The sequence below is a fragment of the Zingiber officinale genome, chromosome 10B (assembly GCF_018446385.1).
Source record: "Zingiber officinale cultivar Zhangliang chromosome 10B, Zo_v1.1, whole genome shotgun sequence".
Lineage (NCBI taxonomy): Eukaryota > Viridiplantae > Streptophyta > Magnoliopsida > Zingiberales > Zingiberaceae > Zingiber > Zingiber officinale.
Genome location: NC_056005.1, coordinates 72803409 through 72825717, shown reverse-complemented (window position 1 = coordinate 72825717; position 22309 = coordinate 72803409). Strand labels below are relative to the sequence as shown.

Here is a 22309-nt window from a genome sequence, read left to right as displayed (position 1 = left end):
TCAAACACAAGATAAATGACCAGCCTCGTATTCAACTCTTTTTTTTTTTTTTATAATTCAAATATCTAGCTCAACCGACAAATTCTAGAGATGACCTGCCCGACCGATAGAAATTTCTCACCAGCTACCAGTATAAATGGTAAAACGCTAATAGAGGTCCATCCAGATGACCAATATTATTAGGTTCGCTTTTCACTGGAGAAAAAAAATCTTATACAGTGTGTCGTAGTTAAAATTTAAACCATAGATCCTTTGATTATTTGTTGAAGGGCCAAGCCAACTTTAGGCATAGACTATTAAAGTCTATGCTTAGGGTCCTAAATTTTATTGAGGCACCCTAATTTTGTTACGTTCCAATGAATTTATCAAAATCCTACCTTTCTTTTTATCCCTCTTATTATAGAAACTCTACATTTCCATTGAATTTCTCTGGTTACTTTCTCTCTTCCCTTTTGACCCTTTTCTAACTTGAAGTCAATTTGAAGAAGTGACAAAGGGGAGAAACTATGATGCACAGTAATTATTTTTTAGTAAAAGATATCTTCTTTTGAATTTTTTTCAGAAAAAAGTTATTGTTTTGTTTCAGTACCTTAAAGTTTAAGCACAACAACTCGTTAATTTTTCAATGAATGATTCAATTAATATATTGCGCTATTTTTTCTAGAATGGAGTCATTCGTTAATTATTCCTGGATAAAGAAATCAAAGAATGTAAAGATTTAATGGTAGGATTTTTTTTACGGAGAATGTAAGATTACTTTTTTTAAAAAAAGAACAAAATAGTAATTTAGAAAAAGGAAGAGAAAAAGGGATAATTATTATTATTTTTTAAATATAGATTTAACTTTAGAATATATTGAGAAATTTTTTATTATTGAATGAATTATTGTATACTAATTAAATCAATATTACTTTTCTTTCCTCTTGATTATAAAAGAAATATCTAAAAGAATATTTTTTATATTGTCCAGGTCAAAGTCAAATTTTGAAATATTATAATATTGAAATTGTAAAATATAAATCAAATTTTTATTCCTTTAATTTTAAATATTTTTATTTTGATAAATTAATAGGGACTTATATTTTATTATTATTATTATTATTTAAATATAAATATATATTAAAAAAATATATTGTTGTATATCTCAAAATTCAAATAAAAAGAATGAAAAATTTAGTTTAAATAATATTAAAGTTTTAATCTTTTTCCGCCTAAGACCTTAATTAGACTTGAGCCGGGTTATGTAAAGGACTAACCATCGCATCGTTGGCCAGGGCTTATATTCAACCTTTCTCGAGCGAGCAGTTGAGCGTTCATCATGATGTGACGTGCAGGAATTTGATTGGCCTATTATAAACAATTGCCTAAGGATCGCGTAACGACACGGAGGGAGCTCCAGCACAGGCTTGCATTTGACTTGCCTGCCACACGATTTCTGGAAACATGGGTACGGATGGGTCACGATGGCACGACGAGTCACGAGAAGAAGAACTCACGTCACCACCAAGCCCTCAACCACAACGAACCGTTTCTTCGACTTTCTCCGCGCTTTGTTTTGCTTTGCTTTACTTTGCTCTCCAGTCAGCCCAATCTTCTTCTTCTCCCACTTTTCCCGTCTTCCTCGTCGCTACTCTCCACTTCTTTCCGTCGGCGGCGCAGTTTCCAGTTTCTGAACTGGAATCTTTTGCGATCTCTTCGTTGGGACTTCGGATCCATCTCGCTTCCTCGCCAAGGTTTTTCTTCCTTGTACTTCTCCAGTGATTCCTGAAATTTTTTGCCCGGCAGCGCAGCGCGCGCCTCTTGGGGCTCCTGATCCCTGCTTCTGGGCTGCGATGGGCAACGCCTGCGGCTCTACGCCTGCGACCGACACGAGAGGTGGGATCGAGTTGAGGGGCAGCAGGAGGGGGACGAGGGCACGGTCGCAGCGGAAGATGACGGCATCGGAAGAGGAGTTGTTGCACCGCCAGGCCCTGGCAATCGCCATACAGCAGACTCAGTTGTCGCAACGCTTTGAAGGTTCCATGTCGCGGAGGATTGGGTCCACGAGTTCACGGCGGAGGGAGCTCCCTGATTCGCTCGCTAACGCGAAGCCGGTAACTTCTCTTCTATATTTCCTTGAATGCTTTTATCATATAACTCGAGTGACCATCAAAACTTGACATCCCACTTCTTATCCTGATTACTGATAAGACATAATCGTAGGCATGGAGGTTAAGGCATCCATTTCCTGTTTTTTTTTTATCCTGGTTAATGATTCCGGATTGCCATACAAAGACCCTCAGATTTATTATACTAATGGAGTTTGTGGTCCATCCTGCTTTTGCAGTTAAAACTTAGCCAGGTTTGCATTTAGAAGAATCCCTCACATAACTAAGTAATAAATCTTACTACGATCCAGGCTAAACAATGAGCTGAGAGAAAAATATTGCCATTTTCCATTAGGCCAAAACAGTTGGTGCTGCATGCTTTCCCCCATCAGCATCACATGGCATGTTGAAAAGCATCTTAGTTGTCCTTTATGGTGATAAGATAAAATCAAAGAATCAATCCTATTGCAGTCATTTACTGTTCCTAAACATCATTGATTTAAAATTTATTGTTGATACCAAATTGTAGGACATTTACATGAATGCCTTAGGAATAACATGTTTGTTGTTGTTGTAGTCGCAGGTCTTTCTCTAATTTTGTATAAAATTGTTTGTCAATTGCATGTTGCTATTTGGCTTGTCAATTAGGTGGTCATATTAAATTTTACTGCTATTGAAGAGATTACGAAGAGTAACCTTGTATTTTGTTCAGAGTAGATGGTTAGAAGGGATTTCTAAATGTGGTTAGAGGTTTCTTATGTGAAACCACAATGAAAGTGCCTTTTTCCTGCTTCTCGCCAACTTATTTTTCTCAAATTTAACAATGTGCTTGATTTCTACATTGAAGTGTGGAACAAGTTGTGTTATGACTGAGTGGTTTAATTCCAATCTTGTCACCGGGCGCTATTTTATGCACTTGGGCAAGTTCAAGCGACACTTTAGTGCCTCATATGAAGTGGATTCTGATCTTTAATCATCCACATCTCATGTAATGACTTCTATTTAAACATTGGGAAACTTAACTAACATCTTACCTAGGTGGCCTTTAAAGACCATTATATAGAAATAATTCCTTTTCTTTCATAGTGCCACCCTCAAATTTGCGTAGCGCTCCAACACCTCCAGAGCTTACATCTCCTAAGAGGACACAAATCTTGTTTCTTTTATATATTTTTTACTATTGAATGAATATAAACAAACTTTATTGAACCGAATACCAAATTTGTGCACGAATGTTTGGTTCACATCTTTTCCTAAAAGCCACTTTGAATATTGTGCTCATTTCTAGAGTTATTCCTATTCTATGCCGGTCTTTGAGATATTTGCGTGGAGTTGTTGTTTCGTTTTAGATAATACATTTTTTTTTAGTTTAGTTAATTGTGCTTATTTTCTCCGGTGTATCTATAGATTATGCATGTCATGCGAATCTTGCTTCTTGGTGGGCTAAACTTGGGTGTGGCTTTGTAACATGATATCAAAGCTTAAGGTTAGGGATTGATGCATACTAACATTTTAATGAAATTCTTGAATTGATTGTGTAATCCTAGGAGGGCTATCTCAAGTTGATTATATGAATTTCTAGGTGAGGGTGCTTTATTATGACTTGTGGTGTAAAGCATAATTCATCTCAATGTGATGTGATTGATCGCCACCATAAGCTGATTTGATTTAATGTGCTATTTTTATATAGTTGGTAGAGCCACTTGATTTAATAAGGGCACTTATGTAGTATGATGATCAATTATATAGAGTGATTATGAGCTATTGTTTTTTATTTTGTCCAATCAAGTATAGTGTTTTGTGCTACAACCATTATTATACCAAATGTTTGGTGGCGTACGTGGCATGTGCATTGAGTGCCTAATTTGTGGCATTTTATCCGCCTTGTAGTTAGCAATGTTAATATAGTTGTAATTTTCATAAGATAGCAGATATAACTGTGTTGTTAATCCTAATAATGGTCATGTGTTATGGTGGGGTATAGTATTCTTCATTTTTTGTGATTAAGCTCGGTGGGAGTAAAATGTGTTTTTAATTTTATGGCATAAAGAGCATAGTGGAATGGGTGATCATTCATGTAATATGTGGTTGCATATATATTTGTGTGATGATCAAGTATGTCGTGTGTTGACCAACATTGCACTTGATGATCTGCATTAGTGACTTAGACAAGTTGTAAAATCTGAATTGTGTTATATGTCATTGACTTACTTTGATGTGTACTAATTGAGTTGTTGAGTTAAGTTCGAGTTATTGATTTTCATATTATATGTAAGTTTTTTTTGAGCGAAGCTTGACTTAGTTTTGGTGATTAATTTTCTTAATAGGGGCATTTTTAATGGTTTTTGGGTGAGTGGAAGTAGAAGATATAATAGAGAGATTACATAGAAAATGTTCTTTATTATGGAATATAATATTTTGAATCCTCATGTGATCTACAAGCTTGTTGAATTTAAGAACTTTATATTGACCTATGACCAAGATATGAAAACATATAGGCGAGAAGAGTAGGATTTGGATTATTATGTGATGTGATAAGATGCACAATTTAAGAATATTAATCCATGAATTGCTTAACTTTGCATATGTGATGTGATAGGATGTACACTAGTAATGTGTGAGTTGCCTAACTTTGCATATGCAATGTGATAGAATGTACACTAAGAATATTAGTTTGTGAGTTGCCTAACTTTGAAATGCAACATAGGGTTATATACTATGAGGCATTATAGGTGATAGCATTTTGGAAAAAGTGTTAACTTGTGAATTGATTAGGCTTTGAACTCTCTTATAGTGAGTGGTTGATTTGGAATTTGGATCACTAAGTGATTGTGCACTTTATAATTTAGGAGTATCAATTTATAAGCTTCTCTATATGTGGTGGGATGTATGGATTTATGATAAATTATTCTATTGAATCTAGAGATTGATAGAGAGATCTTATAAATGGTTGAGTTAATTTAATTTTGAACTTTGATGGAGGAGATTTTGGATCTAGTGATTAAATGATTTTAAAGGATTTTAATAGACCGAATGAAATTTAGAGAACTAAATTCTTTAAAGGCTGAGAGAATATTATAACCCTAAGATCTAAATAAGGGGAAACTTCTAGAAAGAATAATAATTGAGAGTAATTTGGGTTTGTTGGTGGTTTTTAAGTCTAAATTTAATTTATTTGGGATAGATTGGTTGTGGTTAGAGGTCGATTATGAGTTAGGTATGAGCTGGATTTGACTTGGAGTTTGTTTGTCTGGGTTAGTGCTAAATCTAAACTAAAATAGAGCTACTTTGGAGCAGGCAGCCGGGGACCAGTGGCTCAATAAGGTCTAAATACATTTTTGGTTGAATGAGCATTATGAACAGGCTTGAATTGGATTCAAGTTGGTTTGATTTGGAACTATTTAGATTAGTTTAGAGTTGACCACAATTTATTTTAGGCTAGCTTCAGTTTAATTGTAATTCTATGGTTGAGTTGGGTCTTGTAGGTTTTACTCAAACTCCTATTCCTCCCTTGAGAGCTCAAACCCCCAACCCCTCCTCTTCTCTTTTACTTGGCCTCTCCCTTTTGATTGTTGATCTTCCTTAGCTAAATAGAGTCAGTGCTCATTCTCCTCCAACTGAGTGCATCAACCGAGTGCCATTGGTGCATTATTTAAAATGTGAAATTTATATAATTTATGAGTTGGATTAAATGTAAATTGTTTTCAAAGGGGATAATAATGTGTTCTGTAACTAAAAACAAAGTGATAGAATCACTTAATATCATGCTTCCTATGTTTCTTGTTTTGTTATCATGGAGCAAAGTATGAAATTTTGACACGTGTCAATTTTTGGTTTTCTATCGGAATGATACATTTTCAGTACTTTAGTGATAAAGTTTACTTTGCTGAAATAGTTTCTAGATTCTTTATCCATAACTAATTCATACCATATGGGTAACAATTATTGATAAGTTAATTAATTATAAATATAATTATTTATAGATTGCTAATTTAAATACATAATTATTTACATATTATTAGTTACATTTCGTTATAAATTGTTCATATAATATGCAGATCCAGGGAAGGGTTTATTTTGCGCAATCTTACCTTGCATTGTAAAAGGTTGCTTCCATGACTCAAACCTATGACGACCAAGTCACATGCCAACAATTTTGCCATTGCACTCCCCCTTCTGCTGTAGCAACCTATGAAGTTTTAAATCTAATCATGCATTAATGATCTCCCAAATACATTGGTATCGAACCTCAATATCTTTAAAGTTCATTGGAATGTGCTCTTCGGCTATGTCTATTGCTACATAGATATATCCTATAGCTAGTTTTGCATTACCATCTGCAAGTTAGAGAACTTTAACCAGTGGGGTACACATTTCAAGAAAAACTTTATTGATTTCTAAAATATCTTATTCACGTAACATAACGTCTCACACTAATTTTGCTTCAATTGCTTGTTTAAGAAATTTTTGCTATCCTTCAGATGCAGACATTAGTCTAAGAACCCACTTCTTTTCTATTTTACTCTTCAACATGAGATTGATGTGACAAATCTAGTCTTACTCACCGTCCTTGGCAAAATTTCACTACAAATTAAGTACTAATGTGTGTCGATAAATAAAGATAGTGTTACACTTTACCTTTAATTAAAATAGTGTTGCAAATCAAGAATAGATCTAAAAACTGTGCAACACAAGAAGACAAAAATAATGTTTTTATTTGCTCTTTTGACAATCTTCTTTTGACATTTTCTTCACCAATCTCATTAAACAATTGAAACATTTTATCTGCATCTTAATTGTAGTTGATGCATCAATAGATTGTTGGGACTGTAGAGAAGGATAGAGGGGGCGTGAATAGTTGATTGCTTGCTTTTTGTATACAAATGATTAATGTAGCTGAAAAAAAAACAACAAATCACCAACAAAAAACAGAAACCGACACAAATTAAATGACAATCAATTTATGTAGTTCGACCGTCCTCCCTAGGATCCCTACTCCATGTCTTAAATTCTTAAGGTGGATCACTCTCTCTTCTAGTCTTTCTCCTCGGAATTCTTCTAGAGGTAGAGAAACCTCGAACAAGCTTTTAGAATCCCTTGAATAACAATTTGGAGCACTAGAAGAGAAGAAGAAAATGAAGGAGAGTCTATTAGAATTAAGGAGCAAGAATGTAAAGCTTTCAGTAGTCTTCCTGTACTCCCAAACCTTGTATTTATAGAGCTTCTCTCAGCTTCAAAGTCAGTTACCTTCTGCAATTTTAGGCTTGCCATCAATTGACTGCTACTGGTTCCAGCAATTGCTCCCTCTAAGCTACTGTTTTCTTTTGTGTCACAATCTGCCTCTAGTCTACTGCCCATAGTATCTGACTATTGTAAATTGTTGTCATTAGATCAATGGCGTTATGCTCTGATTTTACTACTGCATTAGTTGGTTATTGCACCAGTCAACGGTTGACTGACCATCAAGTTCTGTTTAGTGCTTGAGTCGATTAACTAATCGATTGCCCTAGCATCAGTCGAGTGAGTAGTCATGAGATCACTATTTGTTGGTGACGAACAATGATGAGATTAATGAAGTTTGTTGACAGATATGACTTTGTCATTGAGGAGGGGAGCATGCAACTTTGTGACAAGGGATGAAGAGGAGTTTGTAATCACGACAAGAGAGGAAGAAGCGTTTGACTGAGGATGTAGGCTAACCTAATTTAATAAATTCAAGTACAAATCTATTTGAATCACTAGGCCTCTGAATCAAATTGTATGATTCTGATAACGCTAAGTGAAACTTCTAAAAGCGAGGGAAATATACGGAATCCCTTAAGAGAAGAGAAATCTTAGTACATATGAATATATAACAACATATATTGAAACAAAGTAAGTGATGTGAAGACTTCGAACTAACCCACCCTAAGATTTAGACTTTGGGACTTTGATCTATTAGCACATTGTAAGCATATTAGAATAGTCTCTACGTAGCTAAGTGTAGGGGTTTTTTTATCCTCGCCTGCTATGTAAGGGTTTTGCCCATTTTATTATATTGAATTGACATGACAACAAGGTAGTGATCCCTTCACATGAGACTATATATTTGTGAAATTTTGAAAGTAACTACTATGCTTCACCATAATCATGAAACAAAATTGAGAAATAAAAGGTATATGAAAAGACGTGAACTTTGATAAGAGAACAATATGTTCTTTTCTAAAAGAAATAATTTGGAGAGGATTAATAACGTGGATACATAAGTAAACAATATCAAATGATGACGATAACAACTAGGTCCTATCCTACTAGGTGGGGTCAGTTATATGAATCTTTCGGCTATATCCCTTACTATATTATCATTTGTACTTTAATTTTATCTTATTTTATTATTACTAACCAAGTTTTTTTTAATCTTCCTCTTCTTTATTTTTCACGTAGCCTAACCGGAGCATTTATTGGCCATTTAAGTACATATTTATACCATCTTAAACATGTCTCTTTTTTCCCTCAATAGATGCAATTCCGACTCTCTAATACTCATTTTCTATTTTGTCCATCCTCGTATATCCACACATCCACCTTAATATTCTTATCTCCGCAACTCTTATCTTCTGCTCATGTGCTTGAGTCATAACCTAACATTGACATAGCAGGTCTAACCGTCATTTTATAGAATTTTCCTTTAAGTTTTAAAGGTACTTTATGATCATATAAAACACTTGACGTCCTGCTGCATTTCAACTATCTTGCTTATATTCTATATAAGACATTTTTCTCAATCTCTCCATTGTTTTATAAAAATGATTCTAAATACTTAAAGCTCTTAGTTATAGACAACTCGTCATCTCCTATCTTAATAATTATTTCATTATTTCTAATATTGCTAAATTAAAATTTCATATATTTTATTTTTACTCTATTAAATTTAAAACCTTTCACTTCTAGTGTTTTCCACCAAACTTCTAGTTTATTATTTATTCCTTCATGTGTTTTGTCTATCAAAATAATATCATCGTAAACAACATGCTCTAAGGTACTGTATTTTGAATGTGCAATAAGTTCGTCCATAATTAGTATAAAAAGATAGAGACTTAGAGCTGATCCTTTATGTAACCCAATTTTTATTGGGAATGCTTCAGTTAATCCTTATGAAGTCTTTACTTTGTCGTTACTCCTTATACATATTCTTAATTAGTTCGATATATGCTACGCTAATACCTCTCTTTTCTAGAATTCTCCATATAATTTCTCTTAGGGCTCTATCATAATATTTTTCTAAGTCAATGAATAATGAATACCATGTGTAGAGCTTGTTTTTCCTCCGATACTTTTCAATTAGTTGCCTGAGAAGATGTATGACTTCAATTATAGACCAAATTGATTTTCGGTCACTGTAGTATCCTTCATTAATCTTTTTTTATTGCTCTTTTTTAAGTTTTCATGATATAACTCATTAGTTTAATACCCCTATAGTTTGCATAATTTTATATGTCTAACTTGTTTTTATATAAGGGAACTAGAATACTTACCCTCTACTGATAAGATATATATATTTTTTTTCAATATCATGTTAAATAAATTTATAAGTCATTCAGGTGACGTTTGGTTCTTTCCTAGGAATCGGAATGAGAATGAGAATCATAGTATTGAGGAATGAGAATGGGTATGAGCATGGATATCACGCTTAAAAATAATATTTGGTTAATCGGATATTTTCTATCTGAATAAACTAAATTTTTCTTTACCCTTAGAGGATAATAAGAGAAAAAAATAGATGTGAGAAAAATATGATGAGAGAGAATGATGAGCGAGAAAGTATGATGAGAGAGGAAATGTGATAGGTATGAATGAAGAGAGGGAAAATATAAAAAAAAAGGGCAGCCCGGTGCATGAAGCTCCCGCTATGCGGGGTCCCGGGGAAGGATCCATTGTACGTAGCCTTATCCTGCTTTTTGCAAGAGGCTGTTTCCAGTATTCAAACCCGTGACCTTTTGGTCACAAAGCAATAACTTTTGAAGAGAGGGAAAGTATGATAAGAGAAAATAAGGAAAGACAGTGATGAGAGAGGATAAAGAGAGAGAAAATATAATGAGAGAGAAAGTGTGATGGAAGAGAATGAAGAGAGCGAAAGTGTGATGAACGAAAATGAGGAGAAAGAATGTGTGATGGGTGAGATTGATGAGAGAGAATGTATAATGAGAGAGAAAGCGTGATGAGAGAAAATGTGATGAGGAAAAATGAGGAAAAAGAGTGTGATGGGAGAGCATGGTGAGAGAAGATGAGGAGAGAGAAAGTATGATGTGAGTGAATGAAGAGAGAGAAAGTGATGAAAGAAAATGAGAAGAGAGTGTGTGATGGGAGAGATTGAGGAGAGAGAAAGTATGATGAGAGAGAAAATGTGATGAGAGAAAGTGTGATGAGAAAAAATGAGAAAAGAGAGTGTGATGGGATAGAAAGCAAGATGAGAGAGGATGAGGAGAGAGAAAGTGTGATGAGAGAGATTATAATGGGAGAGAATGAAGAGAGAGAAAGTGTGATGAGAGAAAATAAGGAAAGAGAGTGATGGGAGAAAAAACATAATGAGACAGAATGAGGAGAGAGAAAGTGCGATGAGAGTGAAAATATAATGGGAGTGAATGAAGAGAGAGAAAGTATAATGGGAGAGAATGAAAAGAGAGAGAGAGAGTGTGTGATGATAGAAAATAAGGAGAGAGTGTATGATGAGAGAGATTGAGGAGGAAGAAAGTATGATGAGAGAGAACTTGTGATGAGAGAATGAGGAGAGAGAAAGTATGATGAGAGAAAATGAAAGAGTGCATGATGGGAGAGATTGAGGAGAGAGAAAGTATGATGCGAGAGAAAATGTGATGAGAAAATGAGAGAAAAAGTATAATGAGAGAAAATAAGGAGAGAGAAAGTGATATGAAAGAAAATTTTAACAAATATATTAATGATATTTTCATCCAAAACTTAATTCCCATTCTCATTCCCATCAAAACCAAGGGAGGAGGTGGGTTTCGTCAATACCCAAGTTTTAGATTTCATTCCAAAATTTTAATTATATTCCCATCAACTAAACACAAGGTTTGGGAATAAATCCATTTCCTCATTCCTAAACCCCTAAACCAAATGTCACCTCAATACCTTGGTTCCCTATGTACTTCCATACTTTTATCGGAATATTATCTGGCACAATGACTTTTCCATTTTATATCCCATTTAAAGTTTGTTCTACTTCTGAAGTTTAAATTTTATAATAAAAATTTAAATTTCTATATTTATTTGACCTACTTAAATTACTTAAGTTGAGTTAATGAAAATATCTTACACTGCTCTTTTATTTCTCTATCATTTACTAGTACCCTATTGCATTTATTTTTAATATATTTTGTTTGGATAGGATCTCTTATCTTCCTCTCTCTCACTTTAGCTATTGTATAAATGTCTCTTTCCCCGTCTTTTGTATTTTATTTTTTATATAACCATTCAAAAGTTTTTTTCATTGTTTCATTCACTGCTTTCTTAATCTCTTTCTTGACTATTGTATATTTTTCAAAGTTTTCCTCGATTTTACAAATATATAATTCCTTATAGACTACTATTTTTTCTTTACTTTCTCATTTCACCACCAAGATTCCTTACTTGGTGGTGCATGCTCCTTTGGCTCATCGAGCATACTCTTGGTTATTATTTTTAACTTTGATATCATCTTATCTTATGTCGTATTAGAGTTATATTTTACATAATGCTTGTACTCCTACCTTTTCCTTAAATATATTTCGTTTCCCATCCTTTAACTTCCACCACTTAATTCTAGAAGTCGTGTATATTTTCCTTTAATTCATACTATCATTGAGGCGTATATCCAACATTACTAACGTATGTTGGGTAGTTAAGTTTTTTCTAAGGATGATATTGCAATCTTTACAAATTTTTCTATTCCTCTTTCTAAGCATAAGAAAGTCAATTTACAATTTATTATTCTCACTTTTGAACGTGATCAAGTGTTTTTTTCTTAAAAAAATATATTAGTTAGTATAAGATCATATGCTATCATAAAATCCAATATATTTTTTTCTTCTTCCAAACCCATAACCCCTATACACCATCTCATATTCTTTATTTTTTACTCTGACATGCCCCTTTAGATCGTCTCATATTAAAATCATTTTATTTGGCAGAATATTTTTGTAATATTTCATCTAGAATGTCTTAAAATCTTGATTTGATATCTTCATCTAATCCTACTTGAGGTGTATATATGCTAATTACGTTCATAGTTTCTTTCGCCACTGTTATCTTGGGAGCTATAATTCTATCCCCCTTTCTAACTATTATAATTTCATCCTTTAACCAACTTTCTAAAAAATCCTTAACGAACTATCTTAAAGAATACCCACTCTATTTTTTATGTTACTCTTTCCTGTGTGTCACAACTTAAAATCCTAGTTCTCTATTAGCTTTGCCTTCTCACCTATCTATTGTCTCTTGTGCACACAAAATACTTATTTTTCTCCTAATCATCGTATCTATTATCTCAATTACTTTTTCAGTCAGGGTTCCTATGTTCCAAATTTTAGACTATTAGTTTTCCTATAATTTTTATTCTTATTCAACTTTTGGTGTGCAACTATTGTCTATTGAACACTACACCCAAGTTCTGATGAAGATCTAGCGGCTCTTGCCGATGCGTTACAGTTAGATCCTGCAACGCAAACTCTTGCATATTTAGCACTACACCCGAGTTCTGGAGATGTAGCGGTCCTTGCCGAGATGTTAACGTCAGACTCTGTAACGCGTTCTTTCTAGGAAATAACCTAACATTAGTACAATAGTTTAATGGATCCATTCATTGAACATTTATCATAGTTTAACGCTAGTTAGCAACCTAATGCAACCCTCCAACTTTATCCGGGCTTGGGATGAGCCATGATCGGTTCGTCATGGGCTGAGTTAGTAAACAATATCATAGTGTAATTAAAATGTGAAGATAACTTATATGTTGTATGATTAATAAATGTAAACAATTTTTATAGTTAATTGTTTGGATTCTTAAAGAGATAAATCAGGTACACCTTTTTCTAAAATTTACTTTGCATATTGTGCTCATATTTTAAAGTTTTTGACCTCCAGTTACTCGACTTTGGAATGCTTATGTGGTGTTTGTATTTATTGATTGAGGTATGCATTTAGTTAGTTGTGCTTATTTGTTTTGACATTTCATAGATCATGCCTTATCAAATCTTGCCTTTCTGTGGGCCTAGCTTAAGCAGGGCACGATAATAATTTCTCCACACTTGTTAACTTCTTTCATTAGTGAACGGGCTTCATGTTTATGTATGACTTGATAGCTTGAGAGGATTGTGACATTGCACTAACTCTTCGAGAACTGTAGAACTTGCAATAAGTAGCTCTGCAAGGATCATATGAGATTCTAAGATTGATTTCGTCAACTCAAAACAATGCTAAAATGGTTGAAGTCTCTAACAAATTCTGTAGACTGAAGACGAATCATGAAATAGTTCCTTCAAGCATTTAGTTGCCACCTTAAATTCACCACTTGCACCTTATGTTGACACTCCGGCATGGTATTGAAATTGTTTTGTATTGATGTATTGAAACTTTCAGAATGACATTTTAAACCTTGGTTGTCACCACACCCCAAAATTTTTGTCAGTGTTGGCCTGTTATACTATGTGTACTAATTAAACTCAAGGTGCTTAGATCTAAGGACACTCCCTTATTGACACATTCTCTACAATGCACTGATTTGGAAAATCATTAGCTCTCCTAATCATTGGCACTAGAGTACTCTAGCCATAGATTTTAATATTCAACCTATTTTGTTAAGGATATAACCTGATCTGACAACTACAAGCATATTGACCAGTGTGCATACATATCAGATGAACCAAATTCTGAATGATCATTTTACTAGGAGCTGTTACATAACCAGTATTACTTTTTTTTCTGTGATTCCCTACCTTGAACAAGAAAAGAGAGTACTTTTATCTTTCCAAGTTATAGCAAGTGCAGATATCCCTTCGCTTGAATAGGTTAGATCTAAGTAGTTTCGAATTCATTGACATCTTAATGCATCTTAATTTAACACATTATGATAAATTTAGACCATACTGTTGATGTCTTAACGTTTGTGTGCTCGTAGAATCATATCTCCCAGTTAGAAATTAGAATGATTTTTTTATTTTGACTTCTCAGTTTGTAAAGCAATTCTCTGAGATTCACCCCACACACCCATCACACTGATAAAATTGTTATCACTAATTTTTACAGTTTTCATCATCTTAATGTTCAGATGTTATGTTTATTTAGATCTCTTCAGTTTCTCTGGCAGATCAAATATTTAAGGTGATTATGGTAGTTCAGTGTATTGTAATATACAAGTACATTTGTCGGTGTACTCTGGTAAATAAGAGCAGAGATAGAAAGAGTCTCTTTGGTTGCATTTTGTTTCAACAGAAGCACGGTCCTTGGGGGTTCTTAAATGTCAGGGTTAACTTGTTCAAGACTCTAACTTCTTTTCATTGTTAAGAAGCATTTAAGGGACAAAAAATAAAAAGAAAAAAAATCTGATATGATGATTTTCTAGTATCTTATGTTGCCTACAATTTTGTAAGATTGGCATCACAATCCATATGTAATGAATGATTGAATTCAAAGTATTAAGCAACTAATTGAAGACGTTGATAAATCAGTTGTTTCTCTGCAATATTTCCTGAGATAATAAATGTAGCATTGCAATCGAGCATGGTAACCAGAAGAAATAAAGGAGCTTGACACGGTGACCCTAACTTAGTGTACAAATAGGAACACAATCAAACTAAACACCTATGATTCAATTAAGTGAACAAACTGATCGTGCCAAAGTACCATTTGCATTAATAAATACTCAATCTGATAACAATTTGTACTCTCTGTCAAGGAGGAAAATCAGGTATAATTTGAAGACGTTAATTTCAACTTCTCAGCAGTGCTTCACATGTTTATCTGATTCTTTCCTTAATAGTAGGTTCATTCCATCAGACTAACTTTTATGATACTGATGCCATCTCTCAAGGAAAGAGTTGGTTGTGTTCCCTTATTGTTCTTTGTCTCACTTTTTTTTTTATTTGTGTTGGTCTTTGTTCCCTCTCATTCATCTACCCAAGCTTCTCTAGATCTATGTCTCTGCCGTTGAATTTTATAACTCAAACCCATTCCACACTCAGAGCAGCAACAATTTATGTAAGGTATCCAACGAACATGGATACTTTGCCTGGATTAAATGACTTTAACATCTTTTCAGAAGATTGACTGCCTGAATTACAGAAAATATACATGAGTCGGAGGCCAGATTGATTAACTTAAGCAATTTCAATGCACTTCTACCCAATTTAGCCCTATGTGATTTAATTTCAACCCATTTTCGCTTAGTTGGAACCCAATTTACATCAAGGACTCAATTGAACTTCCCTAGCACAACACAAATTTTCCTACTTACTACTTGATACCATGGTTTGAAATCTTGTACTTTGCGGAGCGAAACATATTGTTCTGGTAAATCATTAAAACTCAATACCATTCACCAAGGTTCAAAATCTTAAGTCATGCCGTAGTTTGGATCTTTGACTGAAAAAAATATTGTTCTAGTATCATGTTGACACTGATGCATGGTGTTGGTAATAGATTAGAGGTCAAAGGAGATGAAGCAAAGGAAGGTGACATGTCTGCACTGGGTGGTATTGAGTTTTAATTTACCGGAATTATAGATTTTGATTGTTTCGTCCGACATGGTACAAGATTTAAAACCATACTTGGCACACACAATGCCTCTTTTTTATGCTTCATCACCTTCCTTCTTCAACTCTATTTCATTATCGGCGCCATGCATTGAAACATGAGCATGATTCTGAAATAGTATTGTTCTAGTCAAAGACTGAAACTTCGGCATGGCTTGAGATTTTGGACCTTGCTTGATACAGCTCAAATTAGGACTAATTACATTCTGAAATCAGTTAGACTCAAATGGAATACACACTCGATATCTATAACAAGATTGCACTATAGCTGAGATACTCACATTGCCCAATATGTGGCTTGGGTGTCATGTCTCAGTCTAGTTGCCCACGTCTACATGAGCCTTGAATCTGACCCTTTTTTTTTTTTTTTGGCTTCAATAGGGACCCAATTGGATAGTTACTTGATTCTTGCATACATTGAATTCATTTCCATGCTCAATGTTTACTTATAAAATATACTACCTACAGAGTAGAACAGATTTAGCACCTTAAACATAACCTACTAAGTCTCCTCTTTCCAACATACATATACTTGGTTCCAAACTTAGCCTACAAGGTAACAACACCGCTGTGCTTCTGATCTTCATTATCCAAATAAGACCCTGATAATGGGAAATGCTCAAATTGGGCTCTTATATTCTAAAATATCCAACTTAAGCCCTTCTTATTTTTTGCAACCAAATTACTGATGATTATTGAAAGAATCAGGCTGTTTGGTGGCACTAGAGTGATTAAAAGAAAGTTTTTAAAAATTTAAAAAATTTGAAGCAAATGCTCATTTAAGGAAATCTGTTTTTATTTTAAAAAACAACTAATTAATTTCAGTTAGTCAATCTATTTGTTAAAACATCAGCTTAGCTAAATTATTTGTTTTTTCTGATTTGTCTTTAAAAAAAAAATTGAATTATTTCAAAAAAAAAAAAAAAAGAGATGGGCTCTCATTGTGTGAAATCGATCCTCTTGAACAATTCAAAAAATGGGAAGTAAATGTCCAATTAATTTTATTGGTAAATATTTCTATTTAAAAAACTAATCAATATATTTGATGAAACTATTTGTGAAAGTAACTTGATGGACTGATTTTTTTTTTTAAAAAAATAGTTGCTCCTTCTGTAAAAAAAAGACACACAGCATTTATATTTAACTAGATTTTTTATTTGCTAAAAAAAATATTATTTTAGTTAGTCTATTTGTTTTGTCAAACTGCACTGGCTAGTTGAAATTTAATTTTTGTCTTTTTAAAATTTCAAATTAAAAAATGTGGATTTACTCATAAGATAAAATGGTATTTACTCTTTTTTGAAAAATATTTTGTTTTTTTCAGTCATTAATTTTTTTTTAAAACCCAACTTGATTAAAAAAATCAAGCTGCTTTCATAGTCAAAGGGATTTTGGTTCAGAAAAACAAGAGGCTTGATTTAGACATTTTGGAACATATTTGGGATTTTCCAATATTGGGAGACCCTATTTGGGTAGTTGCTTGCATATTTTCCATAAATCTTGCTCATTTTAGTTAATCAACATGTTTTCTATGTAATATAATTCATTTGTTCACAGTTTAGGATTTCTCTACACTATATATACTCAGAACTTCTTGCTTCCTGTTTTACCATAGTGCATTATGATTTCCCAAATTTTCTTCTACACTTGTTTTCTCTGGAGTTTGAACTTCTAATTGTAATTAAGAATTCCATATTATTTCCACTAACTCTTGGAAGCAGCATAATTCTTCTTTCATTCTTTTTCGTAATTTTTTTGTGATTCTAGCTTTAGTCAAATTTTTGGATTTTGGAAATTGTAATTTCAGCTGCCACTTCAACTTGAGCATCTTGAAACTAAGAAAATTATTCTAGTCCATGGAGAAGGTTTTGGAGCTTGGTGTTGGTATAAGACTATCTCACTTTTGGAGGAAGTAGGGTTGGATCCAATCGCATTGGATCTCAGAGGCTCTGGGATAGATAACACAGATCCGAACACAATAACAAATTTAGCAGATTATTCAAAGCCTTTAACTGATTATCTTCAGAGCATCCCAGATGATGAAAAGGTAAAATATCCTTTTTGTGTGGCCTTTGTTTTCTTGAGCCTTGAGCTTGCTTATAGTTTTGTAAATGTTTCCAGGTCATATTGGTAGGCCATAGCTGTGGAGGCGCTAGCGTATCTTATGCAATGGAGTGTCATCCAAAAAAGATATCGAAGGCGATATTCCTTTCTGCAACAATGGTATTGGATGGACAGAAACCATTTGATGTACTCTCCGACGAAGTAAGTATGCCTACACTGGAATTTATGTGCAGTATCAATGTGCCTCTTAAATTTGATTAATAATATTTAGTTGCTCTGGTCTTGTATGAATTTATTCAATATTGTCTATCTGTTTATTTAGCCATAAAGTAGTTTCACTGTTTCTATTGTTAGTGTTATGAGTATAGATAAAGGTTGAAGGACTGGTTTATCTCAACATGGATAATGTACAGAAAGCTTGTTATCTCGAATTCAAGTTCTTGTACCATAGAACTACTTTTTCTGCTCCTGTCTATTGTTTAACATTATCTTAATTTTCTAAATCAACATTCTTTTTGCAGTTAGCATATGCTGACTTTTTCCTAAAAGAGTCACAGTTTCTAGTTTATGGAAATGGAAGAGACAAACCTCCTACAGGACTTATTTTTGACAAACAACAGATCAAGGGACTCTATTTCAACCAAAGTCCTCTCAAGGTTTTGTAGAACATAACTCTACCCTTTTCCATTTGACAATATTTATTTTATTTTATTTTACTTGATAAACATGCATATCAAACGAGGAAGAGGAAGACCAAAAAAGACTTAGTTAGCAACAATAAAATAAAATAAAATTTATTTAAATATAGATGATAATATAATAGGAGATAGAGCTCAATGACATACAGCCGACCCCACCTAGTGGGAAAAGGCTTGGTTGTTATTGTTGTATTTTATTTTACTTGAAGTCCTTCTACTTGTTAGGGTTGAATTTATCATGATTCTTCGGTGTGAAAACTGAAAATTCATGATCTTAAAAAGTGCCTGCTTTGAGCGGAACCACATTAAGTGCTGCATGTGGCATATGTGGCCTGCAAATGTAGTGTTACGGGTATAAACTAAGCATGGAATGTATAATATCATCATTACTCAAGAGTAGTGTTAATCAATCAATGTGATAATTAATCAGTAAATATTAAACGGACATGGCGAAAGAGGTATTTAGAAAATAGTTGGATAATAGCTTGACTGGGACACAATGCTCGCCATGTGTCAGTCTCACAACTGTGAAACCTATAAAAGGGTAACATGCTCCATTAATTGGACCAATGAAGGTTTATTCGAAGGCAACTAATCTCCTCTATAAACCTTCCATATTGACAATTACCTTTCTAGATTTACTTTGCTTGAATTGAATCCACCTTGGCCAAGTTGCACATTGACCTGGTTAAGTCTCTGTCTGAACTGTTCCCAGTTTGGTCTAGCTAACGAACAATTCAACCGAGCCAAGTTCACTTCGGTTGAATTGCACTTGATCTTCTATTACTCCTTCAACACTAAGCTGACATTCAGGCCTGCATTTGTTGAATGCAGATAGGTTCCATAATTCAGCGAAATTGGCTACATCATGCAGTTGAAATGAACTATTTGGTTAACAAGAATTTAAGCACTCAGATTCACGGACTGTTAAGCCTAATCAGTAAGCTGGCTGATCTGTAGGCTTGCTTTCATACGAATTTGATGGAACGACAAGTATGATACACTTTTTAAGTTCATCTACTTCGTTGTGATAAAGAGAAATTCTGAATGTTTTTAAATTTATTTATTCATACGTGCATGTGCTTATTTTCACTACAAGTCACCTATTTTAAGTAATAGGAAGACGATAATATCCAACTTAAACATGCGAGCTGCTGGTTAATTCATCCTGCAATAATTTAGGATTCAGAAAGAACTCCGAGGGAGGTTAGCACTTGCTTTGCGTGATCTGCCATGAACTGGAACCTCCATGCTCCTAAAAATAACCAAATCAATTGGGGTTTTTGTAATACAACAGTGTGATTAAATATAGGAAAGTCCATGGCATGTAAACAACAGGACAACGCCCATAGTTGTGCTCCAAACATCAATTTACTTTATTTGGATACGATGAAACTGTTTCTCCTTGTCACACCTTATTTTCAGTATGGAGCTGATAGCTCCAATGATTTTGAAGTCTGAACGGTGGTTGCAGGATATAGCTTTGGCTGCAGCTTCGATGCGGTCGATCCCACTGTCACCTATCATGGAGAAGTTATCTCTTACCTCCGAGAACTATGGCACGGTCCGACGATATTTCGTCCAAACACTAGACGATCACATGCTGTCACCAGATATCCAGGAGAAGCTGGTGAGAGAGAACCCGCCTCATGGGATCTACAAGATCAAAGGGAGCGATCACTGCCCCTTCTTCTCAAAGCCACAGTCATGGCATAAAATTTTGCTTGAAATTGCACAGCTGCCGTAACTAACTAGTTCTGAGGTCGCCTTCCCTGTGTAAGTTATTTTAGAGAAACTGGGTCGTCTCAATATCGTTATATTGTTTGCAAATATGCGCCACGTTATGATTTTTCCGAAGATTCAAAGATTATTTGTGATCAAGTAGCTAAAATTACCTTATTTTGTTTTTCCTAACAAACTGTTGTGTGAACCTTGGCTCCAAAACAAACAAACAAACCAACAAAAATTGATTTTAAAAGAGATACTACATATTGCAGCAGCGAATACAGATCCCACGCTGTAAACAAGTATATCATGGATTTTCAGTGCTCGAAAATCAACCACATCAGCAGAATTTTCATTATGAGACACAGCTGAAACCCTTGCACACTGCTAACCAGGCGAGAAACAATAACAAGCAGATAACCACATCAACAGCTATGATTATCTTGACACGGCGACACCACAGCCTCCTTCCTTGTTGCACGGAAAGCCTCGACGAGCTGGAGCTCCTTGGCTCAGACATGTTTGGTGCCACATCAATCTTGAGCACACTGCCACCACCGCCGGCACCGTGATCGCCAGCCGCCGCACCATCATCGGTTCGGACTACTTTTTGATCCTTCATCTTCTTTCTTTCATGATGCTTGTTCCAATTCTTGCCTAGCAATGGAGCCTTGGTCGAAGTAGAAGCATCGCCGGACGCCGCGACCCCCTCGGAGCTATCGTCCAATGAGAAGGCCGACGGAGGCATGTTTTCCAGTGATTCGATTAGCCGCTGGATGATGGGCATCATTAACTCATCCTGCAAACCATTCTTTGCTACTACCTTCACGAAACCATCTCGAATGTGCTCCAAGAATCGAAGAATGACTGGATTTCCGACGCTGGGATCGATGATGGCGAAGTAAGTGTGGCCGTCCGCCATCAAGAACCCTAAAGTCCTGGGGCCGACAGAGTGGAAGTACCACCGGTGGAAGGCCGGCGCATTCTCAAGGCAGAAGATGGCCAAGCTCTCCAGCTGCGCGTCTTTTCCACTGTAAGAGTAGAGGATCTTGCTCCCTTTGGCCACGCAGCAGTAGACCGTGTTGTCGACGGAGTGATTCATCGGGGAGTTCTCCCCCAGCTCTACTTCTATGGACAGGGATGTGGACGAAACGAGCTTCACCGATCTGGACCGCCGCGAATTCATCAAAGCTCCAAGTTACCATTCGAAGATCAAGAACACAACCAAAGATCGACGCTAGGGTTTCAGCGATTATCAAACTCTGCTAAAAAAACTCCAAGGAAATCGTTGATCGGAGGAGCAGTCAACTCGGATCGAACAACTAATTAGATTTAGGACGAGCTCGAAAGAAAAAGGGGGGCCGATCATCTCCGATCCATCAAGAACACGAGTGGCGTGGTAGGAAGAAGAATAAGATGAAGAAGAAGAAGATGATTTTTGGGTCAACGTAACAGAGAAAGAAGGCAGTGATGATGCCCATCCTTTTCAAAGTGTTGAGTGTTTTAATATTAATTGGCCCTCCTCTCTTATGTAAATTTTGGCCAAATGTGATTTTGCTCCTCCCGAACTTCTCTCAACGTCAATCCCAGGTAAATCACGTACCGAATGTGACCTAGTTGGCATTTTTGACCAACTCGGGTTTGTATAAATGGATCTTTGTGGTGATTTGCATGTAATTGTATACCTTTTGACTTGGTAAACGTGTTGAGTTGAATGCTTATATTTGGATTATTCTGAATTTGATGGAGGAGGAAAGAGGGTACATAGATAAAGGATTTTTTTTTTATATTAGATTTAATAATTAGATAATAATCGAATAAGGATATGAACCTAGTAAAAATCTTCTATACCCGATATTATTGTAAGGATCTTTTGATCAGTAAATTATGGATCAAGGGATGATTCATTGTATAAGGATTTTTGATTTTGATAGATTTCATCTTTAAATAG

The 22309-nt window shown here is 34.8% G+C and overlaps 2 protein-coding genes across 2 annotated transcripts; one reads left to right on the top strand and one right to left on the bottom strand.

The window, feature by feature from the left end:
* The first annotated feature begins 1497 nt into the window (after positions 1–1497).
* Positions 1498–20514, top strand: LOC122028636 (putative methylesterase 14, chloroplastic). The gene is made up of 5 exons (XM_042587486.1): positions 1498–2093; positions 17679–17918; positions 17993–18136; positions 18457–18591; positions 20108–20514. Exons 1-5 carry the CDS (start codon positions 1833–1835, stop codon positions 20378–20380), a joined length of 1053 nt encoding a protein of 350 aa, XP_042443420.1. The 5' UTR covers positions 1498–1832; the 3' UTR covers positions 20381–20514.
* A 65-nt stretch (positions 20515–20579) lies between these two features.
* Positions 20580–22051, bottom strand: LOC122028637 (phytolongin Phyl1.1-like). The gene has a single exon (XM_042587487.1). The coding sequence runs from the start codon at positions 21542–21544 to the stop codon at positions 20714–20716; it is 831 nt and encodes a 276-aa protein (XP_042443421.1). The 5' UTR covers positions 21545–22051; the 3' UTR covers positions 20580–20713.
* Between the last annotated feature and the right edge of the window lie 258 nt (positions 22052–22309).